At 48.3% G+C, this 26,109-nt stretch overlaps 1 protein-coding gene across 2 annotated transcripts in view; it reads right to left on the bottom strand.

Annotated features, from left to right (window-relative positions):
- The window catches only part of LOC122944565 (eukaryotic translation initiation factor 2-alpha kinase 1-like), a 54,667-nt gene that overhangs the window by 10,762 nt on the left and 17,796 nt on the right, over positions 1-26,109 (bottom strand). Inside the window, exons 2-10 of one of the 2 annotated variants that reach the window (XM_044302971.1) lie at positions 22,655-22,793; positions 21,999-22,163; positions 16,381-16,517; positions 16,183-16,220; positions 16,004-16,103; positions 15,796-15,876; positions 14,055-14,154; positions 12,880-12,937; positions 251-566 (exon numbers count right to left, since the gene is read on the bottom strand). In XM_044302971.1, coding sequence (XP_044158906.1) covers positions 251-566; positions 12,880-12,937; positions 14,055-14,154; positions 15,796-15,876; positions 16,004-16,103; positions 16,183-16,220; positions 16,381-16,517; positions 21,999-22,137 — 969 coding nt within the window. In that variant the 5' untranslated portion in view covers positions 22,138-22,163; positions 22,655-22,793. The remainder of the gene's footprint in view (positions 1-250; positions 567-12,879; positions 12,938-14,054; positions 14,155-15,795; positions 15,877-16,003; positions 16,104-16,182; positions 16,221-16,380; positions 16,518-21,998; positions 22,164-22,654; positions 22,794-26,109) is intronic. The other variant, XM_044302970.1, reaches the window with a different exon arrangement.

Genomic DNA, 26,109 nt, shown 5'->3' with positions numbered 1-26,109 from the left:
GCACTGAATGGACCACAGACCGCATGCAGGGAGAACAAGGTTGATCGCTGTATCATGGCTTTACTGGCATCCAGTAGTCTAAACCATTTCCCATAAAACTGCCACCTTTTTGCTTCAACCAACAAGGGGGTTTTGGCTTAAGATGCGCCAAAATTCAGACGCGAGATTTTGAAACTGAGTAAGCCACCTGTATTACAGTAATGATAAAAAGGAACAGCACCATATCATGTACACCATAATGTACGCATACCTCAAAGTGTCTGTGCAAGCAGAGCTCTTTTTGTGGGCATTCTTCATCACACGAGGAATCACTCTCGTCATCCATGTCATCTTCAGAATTGAACGGGCATCTGTCCCTTGGGCACAGTTCTGGTGAGGACCGGACATTGGCATTGGAGTCTTTAACTGCAGATGGGTTCATGTCCGAAATACTGAGGTTCTTGATCTTGCTTTCATACTTGTCTTTACCCACAGATGCCATGTTCACGGACTGGTTTTCATCAGTTGAGTCAGCAAAAACAATAGATCCCCCGCTGCTCTCTACACTTTGTATTCCCTTATTATTCCTGCAAGGATGATGATAGTAATGAGTTCATTCATTATTATGCACTTTGTCCTCCAGGGTAGCAAAGCTTAGGATATGACACCAATGTCAGATAGGTGTGGGTCTCACCTCTGGGACCTGCAACTATCTCTAGAACGTGGCCCCAAAACGCACCTGCAAGCGTGCTCTCCATTAACTTTTATGGGAGTTCCAAAAATATCCAAGCGTGATTGTTCGGCTACTTTTGGAAGTCCCACAGAAATGAATGGAGAGCGCACTGCACAAGTGTGGCCACCGATCGAATCACGTCTGTGGGACTGCTGAAAAAAGCAGAACTGGCGCTCAGCTATTTTCAAAACTCCCACAGAAATGAATGGAGAGCGGCAGTGCATGGGCAGTTGTTCTCTGTTCATTTTGGGGACCCTTTTCTGGAGATAGGAGTGGGTCCCAGAGGTGGGACCTGCACCTGACATTGGTGGCATATCCTAGCCATATGCCAATGTCTGAGATGAGAGTACCCCTTTAAATCATACAATTCTGACTGCCTGCAGCCACCACTAGAGGGAGCATAAGAGTTAAAATAAAATAAAAACTTTTCCAGAGTCCATGACAGCACCAGGAGAGAGGATCCTCCGCCCAGGACAGGAAACTCAGATATTTAATAAAGGAGGGGCCTCTCCAGTCCTCAGTGGTCTTCAGAGACAAAGAGAGCATCCCCGATAATTATCCTTTTAAATCCATTGCGTTTTTCTCTCTTTTTTTTTTTTGCTGCGCACCCTGTGCACCATAACCAAGACCCATCGCGGAGGGAATATAAGGGTGCTGTTATGGACTCTGGAAAATCAAATTACCGGTAAGAGTAATTATCATTTTTCCCTTCGTCCTATGACAGCACCAGGAGAGATCTCGGAGATAGAGAGCTAGGGTGGGATAACAGCCTGAAAGACTTAACGCCCAAAGGAAAGGTCAGAGACAGAAGAAAGGTCCAGTCTATAGTGCCTATAGACGGTTCAGAAGACCAGGTAGGTGCTTTGCAAATGTCGAGAATAGACGCATCTGCTCTCTCTGCCCAAGAAGTAGATACCGCTCTTGTTGAGTGCACCGTCCAACCCATAGGTACCGGTTTCTGTAAGGAAACATAAGCTAGCTTGCTTAATCCACCTGGCTATGGAACTTTTGCTAGCAGCCTTTCCTTTATTAGGACCTGAATACTGGACAAACAAGGCCCCTGACTTCCTCCATTCTCTAGTAGCATCCAGGTAGGCTAGAGAACATCTCCTAAGTAACTAAACTCCAATTCCTTCTGACACCTGGGATTGGTACCAAAGGACGAAAGTACTACCTCCTGAGATTTATGGAAGTTTAACGCTACCTTGGGAAGAAAAGCTGGGTCTGGTCTAAGAACAATTCTATCCTCCTGGATGGAAGTATATTGGGGAATGATAGACAAGGCCTGGACATTTAAGAGTCAACATTCTGATCTCAGAAATGGGTTCAAAGGGTCCTTTCATCAAACACACAAAATTTAGGTCCCAGGGAGGAACTTGGAAAATCTGGAACTTAAAATGTCTCAGACAGCCCTGCATCTTCAGTGCCACTCTCGGGAACCTCTGATAAGCCGGGTATATTGGGAGATGGTGATATGTGTCCCTGATGTCCAGGACCACCATATAACAGTCCCTGTACAGGAGGTCCACTACTGACTTTATTGTCTCCATTTTGATGTTTTTGTATACTAAGAACTTGTTTAATTTCTTTAAAGGTAACCTGTCACCTGGATTTTGTGTATAGAGCCGAGGACATGGGCTGCTAGATCGCCGCTAGCACATCAGCAATATCCAGTCCCCATAGCTCTGTGTGCTTTCATTGTGTAAAAAAAAAAAAACGATTTGATACATATGCAAATTAACCTTAGATGAGTCCTGTCCCTGAGATGAGTCCAGCGTGAAGGAGCTCCGCCCCGCATCCTCAGAATCTCCTCCTAGCTCCCCGACGTCACAAAGCTAGTACAAAAATGCATAATAATTGCTAGTGCTATACTTATAAATTAGAGATGCTTGGCAAATCATTTTGTACAAAATTATTTGAGCCCGTCTGCCGCAAGTCAAGGCGATCTCTGCAAGACTGGTTCCTAACACTAATTCTACCTGTTATGTGCCATGAAGGCTACCATACAATTCAGGGAGTGTAGGTTCCACATGCATGCTGGGCCTGCTTTAATTTCGGTCATCTTTGGTGCCAAAATGGCGTCCATTATATCCAAGGAATGCAGGTACCAACATGCATGCCGAGCCCACTCCACACCCGGTGCCAAAAGGCCACCAAAGAATGCAATGAGAGTCCACACTCACAAGTGTATGGTAGCCGCCATGGCACATAACAGGTAGAATTTAGTGTTAGGAACCCGTCTTACAGAGATCGCCTTGACGTGCGGCAGACGGGCTCAAATAATTTTGTACAAAATGATTTGCCAAGCATCTCTAATTTATAAGTATAGCACTAGCAATTATTATGCATTTTTGTACTTTATTTGGTTTGCAGAGAGCTGTTGCATTGCATGTATTGTTTTACAGGAAAGGAACACTAATGCCGACACTGCGCATGCGCTAGCTCGCGCATCGCGAGATTACGGCGCTCTAACTTTGTGACAAGGAGGAGATTCGGAGGATGCGGGGCGGTGCTTGGCTCCTTCACGCTGGACTCATCTCAGGTTAATTTGCATATCTATCCGTTTTTTTTGACACCATAAAAGCACACAGAGCTATGGGGACTGGATATTGAGGATGTGCTAGCGGCAATCTAGCAGCCCATGTCCTCAGCTCTATTCACAAAATCCAGGTGACAGGTTTCCTTTAAATTTATGATGGTTCTGAATTCTCCATAGTTTTTTTAGGTTTTTTTTTTTACCAGAAAAAGGTTGGAGTAGAACCCCATACCTTCTTCTGATGGAGGACAAGAGATAGGCGCCCCTTTTAAAATAAGTTTCTCTACCTCTTTTTCTAGAGCCTTCTGAGCCCTTGGGCCTACCTCTGTTACCAAAATTTTTTCTGGGGGAAGACTCTTGAATTCCAGTCTGAATCCCTCCCGAAATCTCTGACCAGGCTGGGAGGAAGTACAACAGCCTCCCTCCCACCCTGGCGTCATTGGGGGTTGTCTTTTTTGGCAGTGATGGAATTACGGCCTCTGAACAAGAACCCTTTGGATTTGGAAGAAGAGAACTTCCACTTGGAATCTCTCTTATTCGGGCTTGTCTCTGTACCTGAGAATCTTCTATTCTGGCGAAAGGAGGGATTCTGCTTACAAAAGGAAGGGGGGAAACCCTTTCTTTCTATCTCCTGCTTTTTCAAGAATATCGTCTAAGGCAGACCCGAACAAGTATTTTCCTTCACATGGAATATTACATAGTCTATTCTTAGACGCCACGTCCCCTGACCAATTCTTAAGCCAAAGGGCTCTGCGAGCCGAATTAGCCAGGGAAGATGAATGAGCAGACAATCTAACCGCATCGGCGGAAGCAACCGCCAGAAAGTCAGCTGCTTTGGCAATAACCGGGATAGATTCTACTAGCTGGTCCCTAGGAGTCTTATCCTTAATCTGGTCCCCTAACTGCTTAACCCATAAGATAAGGGCCCTAGCAGTACAAGTGGCCGCTATGTTTGGTTTAAGGGAAGCCCCTGCTGACTCCCATGTTCGCCTTAGAAAGCTATCTGCTCTCCTGTCCATGGCGTCTTTAAGCTGCCCTAGGTCATCAAAAGGCAAAGATGATCTGCGTGTCACTTTAGCAATCGGTATGTCAATTTTCGGTGCGCAATCCCAGAGTACTGAATCCGCGGCATCAAAGGGGTAATTGCGTTTAACGACGAGGGAATAAAATTACGTTTGTCTGGATTTTTCCACTCGTTCGTGATCATGGCTGCCATGTTTTCATGAATAAAAACAATCTTTTTTTTTTTTCTTCCTTCCAACCCTTCAAACATTATGTCCTGGACTGATCTTACTTTCTTAGGGTCCTCAATATTCATTGTAGCTCTAACTGCTTTCAGAAGTTTTAGTTTTCAACATCTTGAATGGGAAAGAGGGTCTACCACCTCTATCCTCATCCAAGGATGATTCGGATGAAACCTCCCCACTTTCCACTAACATATTTTCATTCGAACTAGAGACGTCCGAAAAACTTTGCCCAGAAGAGGATCTGTCTTTGCTTTTATGGGCTACTTTTTTTTTTTGATTTAAGGGCGTTACCCACTTCTTCTCTAATCAGTCTTTTCATACTTTGAACATTGAGGGGGATTCTTCTGTTATAGTGTTTTCTATGCAGGAGCGACAGAGTAGCTTAACATAGGAAGGGGGCAATTTGGTCTTACAAATTCCGCATTCCTTATGCTTTGTCTTAGCCGACACTTTCCTGGGTTTATCCTAAAAGACAATATGCCATAATAAACCCAATGTAAAAGGAAACCCAAAGAAGGGGGATAGAACCCCCCTGCTGTACATACCCTCCAGCCATACCAAAGGTGCAGGGGTAGACTCGTCCTTCTGGGCCTTTCTAGCGTCCTCCATGCTGACAGAGGTCCAACACACACCTTGGATCAGGTCCTTCACGGCAAGGATCCACAGGCCGCTCTAGCTGGGCTAAACGCACCGGAAATTCAAATCTCCCGCACTTCAGCGCACCAGGTGACAAAGTATTGCGAGATCTCGTCCGTGGTCTCGCGATACTACGGATGGGAAGGTCTACGTTCGCAATCCCTGCGCTCCCGTCCCCTGCTGATGGAGCCCGTACCACAGACAGGGAAATGCTATGTCTAGGCAGAAAGGAGGGACCTCTGGACTGGAGTTTACTGGTATGCCGCCACAGTCTTCAGGGAGCACGTAGCGGGGAACTCATCCGGCACGCTCCCCAGCCCAGCCGGCAAGGTTAACTTGGAGAGAAAGTACTCCCCAGCAGACGCTTGTAGGAATCCTCTCCTAGGACAGGAAAACCACTGAGGAATGGAGAGGTCCCTCCTTCTTAAATATCTGTGGGTTTCCTGTCCTGGGCGGAGGACACTCTCTCCTGGTGCAGTCATAGGACGAAGGGAAAAAAAAAATCTATGTTTACTGGAGGGCTCTGTGCACACAGCGATTCATACATTTGCCTCTCAACCCATTCTAAGAGATGAGGAAAGGCTTTTCTGATCATGTCCTTAGATCTTAACATACATTGATCTCTTAAGTTATAATACTCAGGATAGGTCATCAATATCAGATCGGTGGTGGTCCGATACCCGACAGCCCTCCCTTCCTTGTTTACCTGCTCACTGCCGACAATGCAGCGGCGAGCAGGAGTAATTACAAGCCGTTCCATTCATTTCAATGGGATGGCTCTGTAGAATACACTTGTATAGGAAGGAACCATCCCATAGAAGTGAATGGGACAGCTTGTAGTTACACCTGATCACCGCTGCGATGTTGATGGCGAGCAGGTAAACAATAAAGGGAAGGCAGCACTCGCATGGAGCGCAGCCTTCTCTTCAACTAGCTGATTGGCAGGAAAAACACTTTAATGACACCTCTTTATAGACTGTATTCGAAGGGTCTTTTCAGCTCCCAATTATTCATGGCAGTTGGCTCAGAGTGGCGTAGAACATGAAAGAGTCATTACTCACCTAACTGATCCCCTGCGACTCTTCCTGCTCCCTCACAACACACAGAAAATGCCATTTCAGCCAATCAATGGCTGAGGCAGGTCATTTCTGTGGCCAGTGATTAGCAAAGGCCATCTCCAAGCAATTCTGCTGTGCTGGGATGGTTGCAGGAAGCAGAAGACACAGGGCAGGGAGTTGTTAAAGGGGTTGTCCGGGTTCAGAGCTGAACCCGGACACATCTGCTCCTTCCACCACTCAGCTTCTCCGACATGAGCATCGGAGAATTTGAATGCTCTGATGCTCCCCCTTGCTCTGCTCTGAATTGCGCAGGGCAAGGGCTTTTTCTGGAGATCTGGTGACATACTGGTTCTCTATGGGTGAGCTAGGCGGCTAGCAGTGAGCCTGATGATGTCACTAGCACTAATGGGTGGGCTTTAGTGCTGCCCTAGCCATTTTACAGGCTAGGGCAGCGCTAAAGCCCGACCATCAGTGCCGTGACGTCACCAGGCTCACAGCTAGATGGAAGCTTCTGCCTAGCAGTGTAAAAATGTAAACGAACCGTCTTTGCCCTGCGCAGGGCAAGAGAGAGCATCAGAGCACGAAATGCTCCGAAGCTCATGTCAGAGGGGCTGAGTGGGGGTAAGAAGGAGATATGTCTGAACCCTGACAACCCCTTTAAGAGGCTTTTTTTTTATATTTCCAAACCACTCTGCCAACAATTTTTCAAGGTTGGAAAAAAACGAGATTTTTGTATAACTTACCAGTAAAATCTCTTTCTCGCTCTTCCTTGGGGGACACAGGAACTCTTGGGTATAGCTTATCTCCATAGGAGGCGTGACACTAAGTAAAAGACTGTTAAGCCCCTCCTCCAGCAGCTATACCCTCAGCCTGGAGAGAGAGACTTCCAGTTATGTGCCCAAGTAGTGCAAGACAAAGGCAAGGAGTAACCAAAACCAATACCAACAAGCCAGAAAAAAACACCCGAAGGCCAACAAAAAAACAATGGGCGGGCGCTGTGTCCCCCAAGGAAGAGCGAGAAAGAGATTTTACTGGTAAGTTATACAAAAATCTCGTTTTCTCGCCCAATTCCTTGGGGGACACAGGAACTCTTGGGACGTTCAAAAGCAGTCCACAAACAGGGAGGGACCACAATCAAACGCGAACCAGGCACCGTAAACATCAAGGCACCGCCGCCTGCAAGACCAAGCGGCCCAAAGCAGCATCCGCCGAGGCATAAGTGTTCACCCTGTAAAACTTGGTGAACGTGTGCAAAGAAGACCAGGTGGCCGCCTTGCACAGCTGCTCAGCCGAGGCACGACTACGCTGAGCCCAGGAAGCCCCGACCGCTCTGGTAGAATGAGCGGTAACACCAAGGGGCGGATCCCTGCCCCGAGCACGGTAAGCCTCAATGATAGCCATCTTGAGAAAGCGGGCAACAACCACCTTAGACGCCGCCAGTCCCCTGCGCGGACCCTCCGGAACCACAAACAGAGAATCCGTACGCCGAAAGGGTCTGGTCACATCCAGGTAGATCCTGAGAGCCCGAACAACATCCAGACGGTGAAGCTCCCGCTCCCGGGGATGCGACGGGGCCGGACACAGAGAAGGAAGGACAATATCCTCATTCAGGTGAAAGGCGGACACCACCTTCGGAAGAAATTCCGGAACAGGACGGAGAACCACCTTGTCCTGGTGAAAAACCAAGAAGGGCTCCACGCAAGAAAGAGCCGCCAACTCAGACACACGCCGAAGGGACGTGATAGCGACGAGAAAGAAAACCTTGCAAGACAACAAGCGAGGGGAAACCTTGCGCAGAGGCTCGAAAGGGGAAGATTGGAGAGCCGCCAACACAATGTTGAGATCCCAAGCAGGAACAGGAGGGCGATAGGGGGGAGCACAGTGAGCAACCCCCTGAAGAAAGGTCTTAACCGGACCGAGCGGAGCCAGCGGACGCTGAAAAAGGACCGAAAGAGCCGAAATCTGACCCTTCAGGGTACTGAGACCCAAGCCCAGAGCCAGACCAGACTGCAAAAAGGATAAAACCGTAGGAAGGGAAAACCTCAGAGGGGGAGTCCCCAAGGCCTCACAGAAAACCAAATAGGCCCGCCAGGTACGATAATAAATCCTGGCCGAGGCCGGTTTTCGTGCACGAATCATGGTACGGACCACGTCAGCCGAAAACCCCCGCCGCGTCAGGACCGCGGTTTCAATAGCCACGCCGTCAAACGTAGCGACCCTAAATGCTGGTGGAAGATCGGCCCCTGAGAGAGGAGGTCCTCTCTGAGAGGCAGAGGCAAGGGAGCGTCTGCCAGAAGCAACATAAGGTCGGCGTACCACGGACGACGCGGCCAGTCCGGGGCGATCAGGATAGCTGGCGTGCCCTCCGCCGCAATCTTCCGAAGGACCCGCGGAAGAAGAGGCAGGGGCGGAAACACGTAGAGGAGCGAAAACTCCGTCCAGGGGAGGACGAGCGCGTCCGCGCCGTAAGCGTCCGGATCTTTGGCCCTGGCCACGTAGATGGGAAGTTTGTAGTTGAATCTGGAGGCCATGAGATCCACGTCCGGACGACCCCAACGGAGACAAAGAGACTCGAAGACGTCGGGGTGCAGAGACCACTCCCCCGGGTCGATCGTCGTCCGACTGAGGAAATCCGCCGCCCAATTGTCCACCCCCGGAATGTATACGGCCGAAAGGGCCGGAACATGAACCTCCGCCCAGCGAAGGATCAGAGACACTTCCCTCATCGCCGCCGCGCTGCGAGTGCCCCCCTGGTGATTTATGTACGCCACAGCCGTGGCATTGTCCGACTGGACTCGAACAGGGCGACCCTGCAGCAACGAAGTCCAGTGTCGGAGCGAGAAAAGAATGGCTCTCAGCTCCAGAACATTGATCGGCAGTCTGGACTCCGACGGAGACCAAGTGCCCTGGACGGACCGGGGAGGAAACACTCCCCCCCACCCCCGCAGACTGGCATCGGTGGTAATCACCAGCCAAGTCATTGGCAGGAAGGACTTCCCCTGAAGAGGGGTCCGCAGCCACCAGAGGAGAGAGGAACGAACCTGGGGGGAAAGGGGAAAATGCCGATCCAGACTCTCCTGGGACTTGTCCCAAGCGGACAGAATGGCCGTCTGAAAGGTGCGGGAGTGGTACTGCGCGTAAGGAATCGCCTCGAAGCAGGACACCATCTGACCCAGGACCCGCATGCTGAACCGGAAAGAAGGACGGCGGTGGGACAGAAGGCTCCGAACCGACCGATGGAGGAGCAGGCGCTTCTCCAACGGAAGACGAACCACCGCTGAATCGGTATCCAGCAGCATCCCCAGAAAGACCAATTGCTGGGAGGGAACCAGAGAGGATTTGGGTAGGTTGATAACCCAACCAAACTGGCGCAAGGTCTGCAGCGAGAGATCCACGCTGGCTGAAGTCAGTGACAGAGAAGGCGCCTTGATCAGGAGATCGTCCAGATATGGAAGCAGAAAAACTCCCCTGGAACGAAGTAAGGCGAGGACCGGGGCCAGGATCTTCGTGAAAACACGAGGGGCCGTCGCCAGCCCGAAGGGAAGGGCAACGAACTGGTAGTGTTCGGACCCCACTGCAAAACGCAGAAAGCACTGATGACACCGTGCGATTGGAATGTGAAGGTAGGCGTCCTGGATGTCGATGGAGGCCAGGAACTCCCCCTGTTCCAGAGAGGCCACCACCGACCTGAGCGACTCCATCCGGAACCGCTGAAGACGAAGGAAGCGGTTCAGTCGTTTCAGATCCAGAATGGGTCGCACCGAACCCTCCTTCTTGGGGACCACAAAAAGGTTCGAATAGAACCCCTTGAACCTGTCTCCCATGGGAACCGGGATGATGACCCCTTTGTCTAGAAGAATCTGAACGGCAGCAAAGAAATCGGCCGCCCCTCGGGAATCCCGGGGAACCCGAGAGCGAAAGAACCGAACTGGGGGAAGGGACGCAAGCTCGAGTTTGTATCCGGAAGACACAACCTCGAGAGCCCAGGCGTCGGAGACGTGCGCCTGCCAGAAGTCCCTGAACAGGAGGAGACGTCCCCCCACCCGGGTGGGTGGGGGCGCACCTTCAGGCGGGGGGCTGCTTGGTCGCGGGAGCGCGAGCAGGTTGAGATTTGCGCCAGGAGGGCTGGGTCCGAAAAAAGGGTTTCTTACGCCTGTCCTGGACAGGATTAGTGGACGGACCAGAAGCGGAGCGAGGAGCGGAAGCCCTACGAGAAGACCTGAAACGGGGGAACGAGGGACGACCACGAGTGGAGCTCCTAGCTTTGGATTGGGGAAGATGAGTACTCTTCCCCCCCGTGGCTTCCGAAATGATTTCATCCAAACGGGTTCCGAACAAACGAGCACCAGAGAAAGGAAGGCTAGTAAGAGACCGCTTAGACGCGGCGTCCGCCGACCAAACCTTTAACCAAAGCTCTCTCCTAGCCGACACGGCCAGAGCAGATGAACGGGCAATAAGAGCTCCTGCATCCAGGGATGCTTCGCATACAAATTTTCCAGCCTGAACTATAAGTTGAGTCAGGGCACGGAGGTCTTGAATAGGGACGTCAGATTCAAGCTCCAGATCCAGCTGAGATGCCCATTCTGAAACCGCTTTACCCGCCCAAGCGGAAGCAAAGACTGGCCGAAGTGCGGATCCGGAGGCCGAAAAGATACCCTTTGTAAGGGTCTCTACACGGCGGTCTTCAGTGGATTGTAATGAAGAACCATCTGCGACGGGAATAGCCGTGCTCTTGGACAAACGGGCCACAGGGGGGTCGACCTTGGGAGGAGACGCCCAGTTTGTGATGCAATCCGCCGGAAACGGATAACAAACATCCAACTGTTTTGGCGGGGTAAACCGTGCATCAGGACGGGCCCAGGCCTTAGAAACCACTGACGAAAAGTCAGCATGGAGGGGAAAAACCGCCGAAGCCTGTTTCTGGCGAAAGAAGGAAACACTGGTTTTCTCAGGATCAGGAGGATCATCGCGAATTTTAAAGGTATCACGGATACTGTTTATAAGGTGGCCCACAGCAGAAGCCAGCTTTGAAGGCAGCGCCGAATCCATATCCCAATCGGAATCAACCAGCTCCCCCTCAGAGGGCAAATCCTGCAAGGAGGAAGGGCCCGACTGAGAACGCACCCTTGGGGGGGATACCGAGGCATCCGAGGATGACCGGTGATCCACCCTAGGCCGCTTCTGGGATTGGCGGGCTCTAGAGGAATCGCCTGCAGAGAGAGACTCAGACGGGTCGGCCAGGACAGCGGACCCGGAGGGCCCAGCAGGGGAATCATCCGGCTGCGACAAGGGCAACGCATCTGCAAGTCGGCCCACAACGCTAGTGAGACTAACCACAGCCTGGGAGAGGGATCTAGCCCAGTCAGGGGGATCCAAGAGGCCAGGGGGTGACACAACAGATGGCGGACCCTGCGATGGGTCTTTGCAAAGCGAGCAATGCGGATCAGACTGCCCTTGAGGAAAGGGCGCCTTACATGCGGTGCAGGTATGGTACCAAGGTCCCACTGGCACTAAGGGGTCAGACATGTTGGTAGAAGCAAAGAAAAAAACCCGAGTCCAGGCCAGGGGGCTACAGTGAGGAAGGGTCAACAGTCCTACCAGGTCACAGAAGGAAGCTGCAGCAGCAGAAGAGCGGCGGTGTGCAATCAGAGCAACGGTCCGTCCTGCAGTGAGCTCCCAGAAGCACGCCGGCACGAGAGTGGGCGGGACTAAAGAGGCGCGGGAAGAAAGTCGTGCGGCCTCTGAATGAAGATCCGAAACTCCGCCCCCCGCCGAAAAAATTATCGCGCGCGCGCGCGCGATTCAAAACCCGCGCTCCACCATCACAGGACCCCCGAATGGCCCCCGCCGAGCGGAAGCAAGGTAGGAGCCCAAGGAGGAGGGCCGGGAGCCGGCGTCCTGCCATGCAACGGCACAGCGGTCGCATACCCGGCCGCCCTCAAACAAGTCTCCCCCATGAATCATTGCCGCCGCGCCGCTCCAGACAAAGCAGGGCGCCCGGCCGCCGAATCGCGCCTGCAACAAGGCCATCAGTAAAGGGGAGTAGAGAGGAGCACCGAACCCTCCGGAGAGGGGAGAGAGGGAGGGGGGGAGGGGGAGGGGAGCGGAACGGCTGCACTAGCCACCTCACCTGCGACGTCTTCACCCTCTAGTCCATCCAGCTGGGACGCCCCTTCAGCCACTGGCACAGAGTGACAGTAGCTGGAGAGGGGCTTGCAGGTGGGCGACCCAGAGCTGGCGGGATACAGGGGAGCATGAGCTGCCCTGATCCTCCTTTTCTTCTGTGGGGGAGGCAGCAGGGCGGATAACCGGCCCTGGTGCAGCTCAACCCCGGGAAAACAGAGAAGTCTACTGCGACTCTGTTGTCCCTGTGGAAAAATCCAAGTGAAAAAAAAGTAAAAATAAAAAAATTAAAAACTCTAAGTCTTCACAAGACAACTCTGCAGTGCAGAGAGTGTCTTGCCTCCTTGACACTAAGCAAAAAACTGGAAGTCTCTCTCTCCAGGCTGAGGGTATAGCTGCTGGAGGAGGGGCTTAACAGTCTTTTACTTAGTGTCACGCCTCCTATGGAGATAAGCTATACCCAAGAGTTCCTGTGTCCCCCAAGGAATTGGGCGAGAAAAAAAAAAAAGCGAGAACAACCCTATAATAGAAAAGGTGCATTAGCCAAGCATCTGGGGCAATACTTACTCCTCAGAGTTGTGGTTGGAAGAACCTTTAATAGCTTGTAATGAATTGATCGGCTTACCTAAAATCATGGCACACACAAAAAAAAAATCTTTAAGAATATGCAAGTATTGCAGAATTTAACATTTTATTGATCTATGTTCCATCAGGGCTTCATTGCTTCTCATGGACTGCCTACCGCCCTTTAGTACAAGCATGTCAGCAATTAAAGGGATTTTCCCCATGAAAAGCCTGCAAAGTAAAATTTGTAAAATGCAATAAACTACTGCGCTTTATGCTAAAAACCTGAATCCCACCGCTTTATATCAAGGCTGCCCGCTGGCCATGTCAACACTGGATGCCTGCTCTGTTTTGGCCTTCAGTCCCCGTCTCTCCTGAACATTTTTCTAAGCCATTTTTCATTTGATCATAAAATTGGCTTAGAAATTTGTTCAGATAGGGAGAGTGAGGGGCTGAAGGCTGAGAAATCAGACAGCTAGTCTGACGGACTGATCACAGAACAACCTTCTGCAGCTGCTATGCACTGTGAAACATAGAAGCTACAGAAGCCAGATGATGCAACACTTAAAGGGAACCTGTCACCAGGATTTTGGGTATAGAGCTGAAGACATGGGCTGCTAGATCGCCGTTAGCACATCTGCCATACCCAGTGCCCATAGCTCTCTGTTTTTGTTTTTTTTTTACACAAGAAAAGCACAATGATACATATGCAAATTAACCTGAGATGAGTCCAGCGTGAAGGAGCCCAGCACCACCCCGCATCCTCAGAATCTCCTCCTTGCTCCCAGACGCCAGAAAGCTAGCGCATGCGCAGTTCGTTCCCTGAGGCTAATGCCAGCACAGGGAAAGAACACTGAGGACGCTGTGCATGCGCTAGCTCGCGCATCGCGAGATTACGGCGCTCTGGCTGTCTGACGTATCAAATTGTTTTTATTTTTTTTACACAATAAAAGCACCCAGAGCTATGGGGACTGGATATTGTGGATGTGCTAGCAGCCATCTAGCAACCCATGTCCTCAGCTCTATACACAAAATATTGGTAACAGGTTCCCTTTAATAAAAAAAATAATAACTATGGAAAAAAAATGCATCTAAATAATCAAAATAGAAAACTGTCTGCTGATGTTGTCCATAGCTAACTTTTTGTGAGAAAGTGTGCCTACGGCAAGGGGACATACATTTTGAATTTGGTGGCTGCACATGTTCCATCCAAGCTGTATTGTACCCAACAATATTAGGATGATGTAATCCGGCCAATACCTTAACTTCACGAAGTACCTGTGAATGAGCAAAGCAACATTTACATAAAAAAATATATTTTTACATTTTCACCGTATATATTTCCTATAGAACGTTTAATGCACGTTAAAATGTAATAAATGGACAGAAAGCATAAAAAAAGTCAAGGTTTCCTGTTGTATTATGCCATGCACTATATGAGTACAATCAACATGCTTACAGCTTGTACATGTCTACCCAGAGCTGCACGTCACATGCTGCCCCCTCCGACAACCATTTCTATACATATTAGAAACGACTGTAGAAGCCGTCAAAAATTCCAAGGTGGGTTTCCGAGTTGCAGTTACTTATATGGCAACGTGATGGTGAAGGTCAGATCCATAAGATATTCTCACTATGTAAAGGTGGCCATACACCTTAGATATTCACTCATTCAGGCGACACTTATTACCCTCGACCCCCTGGTCATACACATGCACACTCGACTGAGCATGCATGTGTTCTCAATGCGGAGAGAAAAACAAGCCACTGGCAGAGGCATATCTCCCGTGAGAACAAAGCATGAGGCATATCCAAATCCAACATCTGACGGCAGATGTGAAGAGGAAGTGGAGACACCCTCATACACATAATGTAATTATTAAGGACACCTTAAAGGGGTTTTCCGTGATATTAATACTGATGATATTTACTCTGGATAGGTCATCAGTATCTGATCAGTGGGGGACTGGCAGCCGAGGCCCCCGCCGATCAGCTGGTTGTGGAGGCAGCGGCGCTCACAGTAATGCTGCAGCCTTCTCTCAACTTTTCCAAGGCCAGCGACGACACGTTCATCAGGAGCAGCTCAGCCCAATAGAAGTGAATGGGGCAGAGAGCGATACCAAATACAGGGGCTATACAATGTATGGTGAAGTGCTTAGTAAGCTGCAAGAAAGCTGCGGAGCTCACAAGAGCGCCGGTGCCTTCTCAAACAGCTGACTGGCGGGGGTCCTGGGTGTCTGACCCCCTCAGATTCCGAGGACAGGTCATCAGTATTAAAATCTTGGAAAACCCTTTTAAAAGGGCATCTGTCAGAAGATTCGTACCTATTAAACTGTCTGACCTGTTGTGTGCACTTGGCAGCTGAAGGCATCTGTGTTGGTCCCATGTTCATATGTGCCCGCATTGCTGAGAAACATGATATTTTAGTATATGCAAATAAGGCTCTATGGAGCAACGGGGGCGTTACCGTTACACCTAGAGGCTCTGCTCTCTCTGCAACTGCCACACCCTCTGCTAGGCTAAGCAGTGCAAACGTCCTCATGTCTGGCCCCGTCAGTCAATTTGGAGAAGGCGCGACAGTTGCAGAGAGAGCAGAACCTCTAGGTGTAATGCCAACGCCCCCATTGCTCCTAGAGGTTCATTTGCATATTTTAAAACAAAATTTTTCTCAGAAATGAGGGCACATATGAACATGGGACCAACACAGATGCCTTCAGCTGCCAAGCGCACATGTAACAGGTCAGCCAGTGTCATAGGTACAAAACTGCTGACAGATGCCCTTTAAATTGTACTTACTGCCTGACCTGCACATAAGGCTCCAAATCTGATCACACATAGTGCACAACAGCTACAACCGCACTGACATCTTGGAAAGACCAGATGCACCACAGTATAGGGAGGACGTTTTAGACAACTTACCCTCTTACAGTCTCTCCTGGATACTTTTTTTATGAGGATTTTTTTAATGGCGTAGAACTGACCATCTAATTTGTTTCTGACCTACAAAATATAACACACAGAACAATATTACCGTACGACGCCACGACTGCATAGTAATAAAAACACTGGCAAAAACTTGACACCACCTCCCCCCCCCTCCAAATGATATAGAGACCCGGAATTATACCTTATACACTTTCCCGTAGCCTCCTTTTCCAAGCTGAGCAATTTCTTCAAACTCATTCAGGTATCGGGACACCTGGGCATCGGCGAGCACGTCCTTCGCTCTGAGAAGACATTTGCGTTACTAGACCGACAGATGATCATAGGTCTGTGTAAAGGACATACTTTTTTGCTGGCACTAACCTGTTCAGATGGAAGCTTAGGTCACCGTGGGTTATTTCCTGTGTATATGACAATAAGACAGGAGCTTAACAACCAATAATCAGATTTATAGAACTGCGTCATTTCCCAGCATGCATTGCTCCTAATAGAAAGGTATTAAGCATCAGTGCTTCACAGGGCGAGAGTGACCCTGTATCTACCGTATGGACGTTCACCTACCTCCTTGTACATGTGTCGTTTAGCGGCCCTCAGCAGCTCGGTGATGGCGGTGCTGTGCTGCAGTCTGACTGTGCTCAACTCATCGCTGAAGGCAAACGGGGTGAGAAGGCCCGTTCTGGCGAAGGTCTGACAGAGCACTGCGAGGAGAGACGACATAGTGACCACAGGGCTGGAGGCAAAGGGATTATCCCATTTCATAAAGTGATGGCACATCCATAGAATACTCCATCACATGCACTGGCTTAGCGTAGTCTTCTTTTTTCCTGCAGAGCAGCGCTCCTGACTACGCAGCGGTGCCGGGAACTGCAGTGCAGTCTCATTTATTTGAATACACCAGTACTATTATGGCACAGTGATGAAGCGGGCTCATGAGCTGTGCCCATGACATAATTTGCTGGTGCCAGCTGTGTTACATTTGGCATCCTAGATGCCACAGCCAGTGGTGACTGCGGCATGTAAGTGATTAGTGAATGGGCTCACTCTCTTACCAGCCCACCAACAATGCAACTGCTGGGTGCCAAGTGACTGCCATAGCAGCCGGGGGGGGGGGCTAACAATTTTCCCTGGGCCTGCCACGTACGGATGTCTATTAGGGCCTTACCTACATAGTCCAACAGCATAAAGATACCTCCTGTTGATAAGGGGACTGGTAACATGGAATGCATTCATACATTTCCAGGAAGAATAACAGAGGGATAGCACAGAGGAATACGCATATTTATGAAAGCAGACAGTGGACCAGTCTATTCATGACCAAGATTTTAACACCTTGACATCTGTTTGTATCAAAGGGGGTTTTCTGACTGATGACCTATCTTCAGGATAGATCAGAAGTATTTAAAGGGCAGGGGTCCGTCACCCAATCAGACTGAGGTGCTCCAATGAGAGCCACTGCCTTCTCACAGCTTGCCACGTACAACGCCATACATTGTATAGTGGTTGTTCTTGGTCCGCATTCACTTGGACGGGACTGAGCTAGACCTATATCATGTGACGTCACTGGTCTGCAAGAAGGCTGAGGCACTCAGAGGCTGATTGGTAGGGGTCCTGGGTGTCGGATGTCAGTATTAAAAGTCAGTTTATTTGAGAGGTTTGGTCTTGCATCATGGTGTAGTCACTCTCCACCTAAAAGTCAGACAGATTTTTAAAGTGGTTGTCCAAGTTATATTTATTGATGACCTATCCTCAGGATAGGTCATCAATATCAGATTGACTGGGGTCCGACACCTGGCACCCCCGCCAATCAGCTGTTTGAAGAGAAGGCGCCCGCGCTGTTCCAGCGCTGCCTCCTCTTCACTGTTCACCTTCCCGCCGTCGCCTCTGTAGCAGTGAGCAGGTGTAATTACACCTAACCGTCCCATTCATTTCAATGGGACGGATCGTTCCCATACACTTGTATAGGAGCGATCCGTGCCATAAATATAACGTGGACAACCCCTTTAAGATTCTTGTCCACGGATGCCTTGCCAGGGCCTGCACAAGGTGATGATGTAAACTATATGAAATAGCTGTAAGGATGTTACTCATAAAATGTAAATTATTTTTTGCATGAAAGTTGAGAAATTCATCTTTACGACAACAGACACAGCAGCTGCCACTGTAAAGAAGACTGGACTTTAACCCTGTGATCTGAAATGCAGCCAGATGGAGTCTTTCCCAGGCACAGCACATGTCTGTACTTCGGCCTTGCAGCTCGTAGGGGCCGATCATGCCCTCACAACAATGGTGGAGGTGCACCAACCGAAGGTGTAATCGCACTCTTCTACTGGAAACATACCTGGCCCCCCCGGGATACTTCCTCCTCTGATCTAAAGCTGACCATACACATTAGATACCCATCAGCCAAAACTGCCGATTCGGAAGGACCGGCCAACCATCTACAGCAATCTCCCGACAGCAGATGTTTGGGGGGACGGATGGGACTGTTCATGTCCGTTCCTTTTGTTCTCAGGGAGATAAGCGGTCACCAGAGGCTTTCTCCACTGATATTGTAATAAGAAAAGAAAGTATTAAAGGAAAGCGTCATCAGAAAATGAACTATTATTTAAATCCCATTTTTAAATTTTTCACATTTTTAGAATTTGTTATTTTGAATTTTCCATGTCAATATCTATATTTAAACAAAAAACAAAAAAATCCTGCAGTTTTCACAATGGCCACTAAGCCTAATAATAAGCGCCACTTCTTGGTCTGTCACTTTACTGCAGTTATCTTCTTATCTTTCATTCTAATCCTGCTTGTAATGATAATTATATTAACTCTGTGTATAGATAAGACAGGATCCACCATTCACAATAGGTGGTTGTCAGAGCCTATTCCTTCCTTGTCCAATGCCATCTGCCCAGGTCACAGAACATGCCTAGAAAACTCTCCCATAGAAGTCCCAGGGGTCCCCTCCCGACCCATGGGGCTGCCGTAAAGCAATTTTTACTAAATGCTGTTAAAAACAGATCAGGCAAAATGGCCGCCTCCATAAGAATGTTCAGGAAATAGAATTTAAATAATCTGTAATTAGAAAATAAAAACTGATTTTAGAAAAAAGGAGATGTGTTAATATCTGGTTTTAACTGGTAGATAAAAATGTTGGTGACACATTTCCTTTAAACATAATAATCAAGTATCTTCCTTAAAATCTGCAGAAAGCACGAGCGCCGATGGAGAAGAGCACATCCATCATTGCTCATTTGCACAGCCTAATTACACACGCCGATGCAAGCTGAATGCGAGAGGCACGATTCGTTCCTCCCTTATTCTGGTCTATTCATTATCAGCAGCACATTCCTGACTACACAGGGAGATGTGGTGCCGATAATCAGGCATCTTTCATCCCGGGGAAAGATGTCATCATCAATGAACCAGCGTTTGTTTGTTCATCAGCTGATCGACTGCTCGATTATACATGCCAATTTTCGGGAATGAGTGTTACTATGAACACTTGCTCCCAATAATTTGCCCAAGTACTTAAAGGTTATGCACACCATTGCGGGCAATTTTTTTATTATTGCATTGAACTCATTTTGAGCTAAAATAATTTTTTTTCAATTGGTCTTTATTTAAAAAAATGTTGAACCCCTGTCTCTGTGCAGCCTTGAGTTTCTCTAGTAACAGGACCTGGATTTTCACTCTGTTCCGTCAGACAGCTCAGCTGACGGCTCCTTATCTCTGACCTGCTAAACATTCATTATTGCTCCGCTCCTATATACAGTAAGTGTTTATGACCTTATAGTAATTTAGAGATTAATAAGGGTTATTAGATGACCGGCCCAAAGTGAAAGTACCATTCGCACAGCTAGATGAACAGTTAACCCTTTGACAGAATAGCTTAATATTTTTAATAGACAATTGAAAAACTTTTGAGCTCAAAATGAGTAAAATGCAATCATGGAAAAAAAACAAAAAAACATTGCCCCCAAAAGGTGTACATAGCCTTTAAAAGGGGTTTTCCAGGAGTTTTGTGGGCGGTGGGGGTCTGACACCCAGACCCCTGCCGACCAGCTGTTTGGCCTTCTTTCAGCTTTTCATAGGCCGAGTGATGTCATGTTCACATGCCCTAGGAGAAGCTCAAACCTTAGTCAAGTGAATAGGTCTAAGCTGCGATACCAAGCACAGCCGCTATACAATGTACAGCTCCGTGCTTGGTCAGCTGCGAGATGGCAGCAGCGCTCACAGGAGGGCCACTGCCTTCTCAAAATAGCTGATCAGCGGGGTGTCAGACCCCCACAGATCAGACACTGATTACCAATCCAGAGGACAGGTAGTCAGTAAAAAATCCTGGAAAACCCTTTTAAGACAGTTTGCTTGGTGAATTATCATATATTCTATGAGCATTTTTTGACATTATCTCCCCAGTCACTGCTGTGCAGGGTTGTAGGTGTTACAGGAAACAAAGGCTGCTCAACTTGTGATCTGTACAAAAGAGCAGCGTGCAGAGATCAGATTTTTGTGGTCTGAGGGCGTTTCTGGTGTCGACATTTATTGAAGACTTTGTGCACAATATCGAGGATGTGTTTTGTCGCGAAGAACTGTGTATGAATATATAGAGAGGTCATACAAGAAGGAGCTGGACTCCCGTCAACGATTGAGGACAACATTGAGCGGGGACTGATTCTGTTGGATAGATGAGTGATAGTAGATTAGGTGGCCCTACGAGGACAAAGTGACTGACGTTGGATGAAGAGGTGAAGACAGCGGCTCACAGCTCAGCCTAAAACATTTTTTTAATGAGTTAATACGAAAGCTTGCTGACAGATGGACAAAGTGGATTGAAAAGGAGGGAGATTATGTCGAAAAATTGTGTATTTGTCTTTTCTAAAAGTTGATTAAAATAAATTCTCTTCTTCATAGATTGTAAGGGCCAAGCCCTTCTTATAGGATAAATACCTTCTGGAAGTTCGTCAGGAGATTGCTCACCAATCACCATGCATGCCGTCTCTGTCTTACTAAGGCCCCTTGTACACGACTGTAATCCCTCCGAGACATACAGTCCATGAGCGGGCCATATGTCCCAAAGCAGCATTGATCGTGCGCACGGGAACACACAGCATCATAGATTACAATGATGCTGTGCACCTGTCCGCAGGACTATTGTCCCGCACTCATATGATCTCATGAGTGTGGGACAATAGTCCTGCGGGCGGCCAAATGTGCACAGCATCATTGTAATCTATGATGCTGTGTGTTCCCGTGCGCACGATCAATGCCGCTCCGGGACATATGGCCCTTGAAGGGCATACAGTCGTGTGCAAGGGGCCTAAGGCTGTCATTACCCCTAGGAGGAATTTAGATCAGAACACACGCACACTTGGCTGAGCCAAGCCTGCATGTGTATGAAGGGTTTGGGAGAGACAGCTGTCAGCAAGGCTGGACTGGCATAAAAAAACAAAACAACTGCCCTGCCAAAGAAACCATACCAGTCTACAATATTGCTCCTATATGTTGCAAAAAACTGCAAATTTTGCTTTACTTGACCACCATTCCTGGGGTTGTGCAGTTTTAGATATTGATGACCTAACCTCAGGATACGTCGTCAATATTAGATCGGCGGGGATCTTACTCAAGGCACCCCTGCTGATCAGCTGTTTGAAGAGGCTACAGCACTCCTTTGATCCAGATGCTGGACGCTTACCATCACCCAGCAGAACTTCATCTAGCCTCATGTACTTTGTGTGGGACAGATTATCAGTCCAGGCCTGCCTGTCAGCTATCTAATGCTCAGCCTAAGGGCCCATTCACACGACCATCGGCCATTTGTGCCCGTATTGCTTACCGCAAGCGGCAGTTCCACAATATATGGGCACCGGCTGCGTGAATCCCGTATCACGGATGTGGAACCATTGATTTGAAGGGGTCCCCAATCCTCAAGATACAGCGTGGTGCTGAGTGGATATATGGATCGGAAGCTCTTCAGTGGGCTTTTTGGTCCGTGAATAATGGGACATATCCTATCTTTTGCTGTATATTGCAGATCCATTCAAGTCGAATCCACGCTGCAATACCGGATTCATATGACCGATGCCTGCGCACTGTAGACTGCATTCTGTGGTCCGCAGCACAGGCACAGATGGCCTACGGTCGTGTGAATGGGCCCTAAGAGGAAAGTAGGATAAAATTACACTCACATTTGAACAGATGCTTGGAGCGGTGCGGGTTCTGCTCATGGACATAGCATAGATGTTCCACCAAAGACACAAGTAGCAGCTGGTTGGGGACTTTGGTCACATAGAACAAACTTGGGACTCGACCTCTTTCTTTAACCATTTGGCAGTAAGACGGTGAATCGGACTCTGCAACAAAAAGATAAAAAAGCCCATATTGAATATATTACAACTTATTATTTATTTGAAAGTGCCATTAATTCCATAATTTAAATAATATAAAATACAATAAGCAAGAAACAGACTAGTACAGAGGGAGAGAGGACACTGCCCACAAGAGCTTACAATCTACAGGAACACATCAATCACCAGTCCTTGTCCCTCAATGGGGCTGACTATCTGACATCTCTATCTCAGACAGTAGGACCAATTAACGGACCAATGACTGTTTCTCCTCTGGTCCGTTAATTGGAAACAGCACCACTCTTCTCAACTGGTTGTGTCCGTTATAGCAGCTCAGTCCTATTTCACAACTGGGACAGAGCTCCACTCCATTATTGGTTAGTGGAGCCATGACATACTGATGTATTGATGTGACTACGCCATACGGGAAAGCAGATACCGCTAACATATGACGACGCGTTCTTAATGCAGGAAGTTGGGAGAAGCACTCGCATTACCTGCGCACTGAGTGCGGACGTCACAACTGGGTAAACTGGTTATGATCTTCCACGTGGATGCACTTAGCCAAACATACGGAACAGGTTCTTCAAATACAGTCCATTAGAGAGAATCCAGCTCACCCCACAATCCACAGCCCTGTGCACGGAACAAGCCAAGCAAATCACTCTTGTAGAGAATAGAAAAAAATACTTCCAGCACTTGAAATAAAACTCAGTTGCATATAACTCACATGGACACAAACCTTCACCCCAGCACGGTTGACACGTTTCGAACACCGGTGTGTTCTTAGACGTAACCTAATGAGACTATCCTTCCTTGGCTCTGAATACACTTCACACCGCCAATCACGTCAGGGGTGAGGATATACAAATAGAATCCACATATATATACAGACAGTATTCGCCATCACGGAGGGAGAGGGGAAGAAGCGCGGGCGCGGTTAGGGCAGAGGACAACCCGCCGCTGACAAGCTACCACTGCAGAGTAGATCTACATCCTCCCCACAACTTACACAAGGAAGAGGTGCAGTCCTCAGTGGTGAGAGGTGCGGGCAGAGAGGTCTGTACACGTGGCAACCATCTTGCAGGTGCACAGAGTGGCGTGTCTGAGAGCCGTCTAAGATTAGACATAAGCGGAGGCGGAGAAGTGGTAGTCCTCATGTAGCCTTGTGATTAAAAATCTAAAGGCCAAAGTTGTCCTATTCTTGTCAGTGGAAAACGGAGGACGGACCAATTCAAGTCAATGGGTCCGTCAAAGAAAACGGATGCACAACTGGTATGTCATCCGCGTCCGTTGTTTTCTACAAGACCTTGGTGCAATAAAATTACACTTTTCATTAACCTTCCTTTTTTTTCCAGTCAGACAAAAAAATTTAAGATTACACTTACCGGTAATCACTTTTCCATAAGCCCATGACAGCACCCTTGAGAGACCGCCTCCATCCAGGACAGGAAACAGGAACTTTCGTGGAGAGCTCATAAGGAGGAGCATGGCCCCGAGACCACCAGTTAATCGCAAGAACTTGTCCTAGACCACACTCTTCTCCTTTTTTTTTTTTTTTTTCTTTTTTTTCTTTTTTTTTTTGTATATGTATATATATATTTTTTATATATATTTTTTTTTTTTTCTATATCTTTTTTTTTTTTTTTTTTATATGAATATCAGGGTGGGAATAAACCCGGGTGCTGTCATGGGCTTATGGAAAAGTGATTACCGGTAAGTGTAATCTTAAATTTCCCTTTCGCCCATGACAGCACCCTTGAGAGACGATTAGAATAGAAATCCCTTTATTTCTTAGGGTGGGACTACCGCCTGGAGGACTTTCCTACCGAAGGCTAGCTGTTCTCTATTGCCTAGGTCCAATCTGTAGTGACGGAAGAAGGTGCTAGGCGACTGCCATGTGGCTGCTCTACAAATTTGTTCTAGGGTAGCGTCAGCCCTTTCTGCCCAAGTGGTGGAGACTGATCTTGTAGAATGAGCACCAAAGCCCCCCGGGGGCGCCTTTCCAGCTGAAGAATAGGCCAAATTAATGGCTCTTACGATCCATCTGGAAAGGGTTTTAGAAGAGGCTGGGAGGCCCTTATTTTTCCCACTAAACTGAATGAAGAGTTTTGAGGTTTTCCTCCACTGACTAGTAACCTCCAGATAATGAGATAGGCATCTTTTTACATCTAAACAGTGCAGTTTTTCCTCTTTTTCATTTCTCGGATCTTGGCACAGGGAAGGAAGGATAATGTCCTGCGTTCTATGAAACATAGAAACCACTTTCGGTAAGAAGGAAGGGTCTGGTTTAATGAGAACCCTATCATCTAAGATGTTAGTGTACGGAGGCGAGGTAGAGAAGGCCGAAATCTCACCAACCCTCCTTGCTGAGGTAATTGCGACAAGAAACGCTATTTTGAAAGACAAGATCTTTATAGGTAACTGTTTAAGTGGCTCAAAGGGAGGTTCTGTGAGGCTAGTAAGGACCAAGTTGAGGTCCCAGGGGGGAATTGAAGGTCCAGGTATAGGCCTAAGCCTGCTGATGGCTTTAAAGAATCTTCGGACCCACGGGTGGCTAGCGATGGAAGAATCAAAGAACGCACTCAAAGCGGATACCTGTACTTTCAGAGTACTTGGCCTCAAATTTTTTTCATGTCCAGCTTGCAAAAAATCTAAAATCCTACACATAGGTGGGGGATTCAAAGGATTCACTGGATCCTTGGCAAACTTCTGGAAGGTGTTCCAAATCCTGAGATAAATAGAGGAGGTGACATCCTTTCTGCAAGATAGTAAAGTGGAAACTACGCTCTTGGAGAGTCCTCTACTTTCTAGGATTTCCCCCTCAAGAGCCATGCTGTTAGGTGTAGCTGCTTCACACTCGGATGATTGACTGGTCCTTGGGATAGAAGATCTTGCCACTCCGGGAGAATCCAAGGGTCCGTCAAGGATAGCTTCCTCAACCAGGTGAACCAGGTTCTTCTGGGCCAGAAAGGAGCAATTAAGATCACTGTTGTTCTTTCCTGTCTCAGCTTCTGTAAACATCTTGGAAGAAGCCTTAACGGAGGAAAGGCGTAGAGGAGCTGGTTCGGCCAGGGAAGGGAGAAGGCATCTATCCCTGTTGGTGAATCTCTCGTGCTGAGGGAAAAGAAACGATGACACTTTCTGTTTTCTCTGGTGGCGAACAAGTCCAGATGAGGACGACCCCAAAGTCGAATTATTTGATCGAACACCCTTTGGTTCAGACACCATTCCCCCTGGTCTAGTGTATTTCGACTTAAGAAATCTGCCACTTTGTTTTCTGAACCTTTTAGATGTATTGCCATAAGGGACGGCACAGAAGGAATTATAAGGGAAAAGATATCCGTTGTTAACCGCATCAGATTTTCTGATCTGGTTCCTCCTTGTTTGTTCAGATAGGAGACCACTGTGGCGTTGTCTGAAAAAACTTTTATAGACTTTCCCTGTAGTAAAGGAAGGAACTCTTTTAAGGCGAAAAAGACCGCCCTCAGTTCCCTCATGTTTTGGGAGTCTAGACTCTGCTCTCTTTCCCAAACACCTTGTCTTAAGTCCCCTTGGCAACAGGCCCCCCACCCGGAAGGACTTGCGTCGGTGGTAAGGGTAACAAAGTCTTGTTGGAACCAAGGGAGCCCCTGGGACAGGTTTACGGGGTTCAGCCACCAGTGAAGGGACTGGATCACTTGGGGGGTGAGTGTGAAAGGTGTATCTAATGGGCGGAGGGAACCCTGCCACTCCTTCAGAATTTGCCACTGTAGGGGTCTGGAGTGAAGATGGCTCCAACTGACCGCTGGTATAGTTGAGGTCATTCTGCCCAAGACCGCCATTGCTTGTCTGATAGTAGGGTTCTCTGCCGATATCAGGGACTGAACCTGTTGTATTAATCTCTGAATCTTGTCCTGGGGTAGAATACAGAGTAGTTTTTTTGAGTCCAGCATCATCCCTAAAAAAAATG

The sequence above is a fragment of the Bufo gargarizans genome, chromosome 8 (assembly GCF_014858855.1).
Source record: "Bufo gargarizans isolate SCDJY-AF-19 chromosome 8, ASM1485885v1, whole genome shotgun sequence".
In the NCBI taxonomy this organism is placed as follows: domain Eukaryota; kingdom Metazoa; phylum Chordata; class Amphibia; order Anura; family Bufonidae; genus Bufo; species Bufo gargarizans.
The sequence above is the reverse complement of the archived record's forward strand: the minus strand, read 5'-3'. Positions and strand labels throughout refer to the sequence as shown.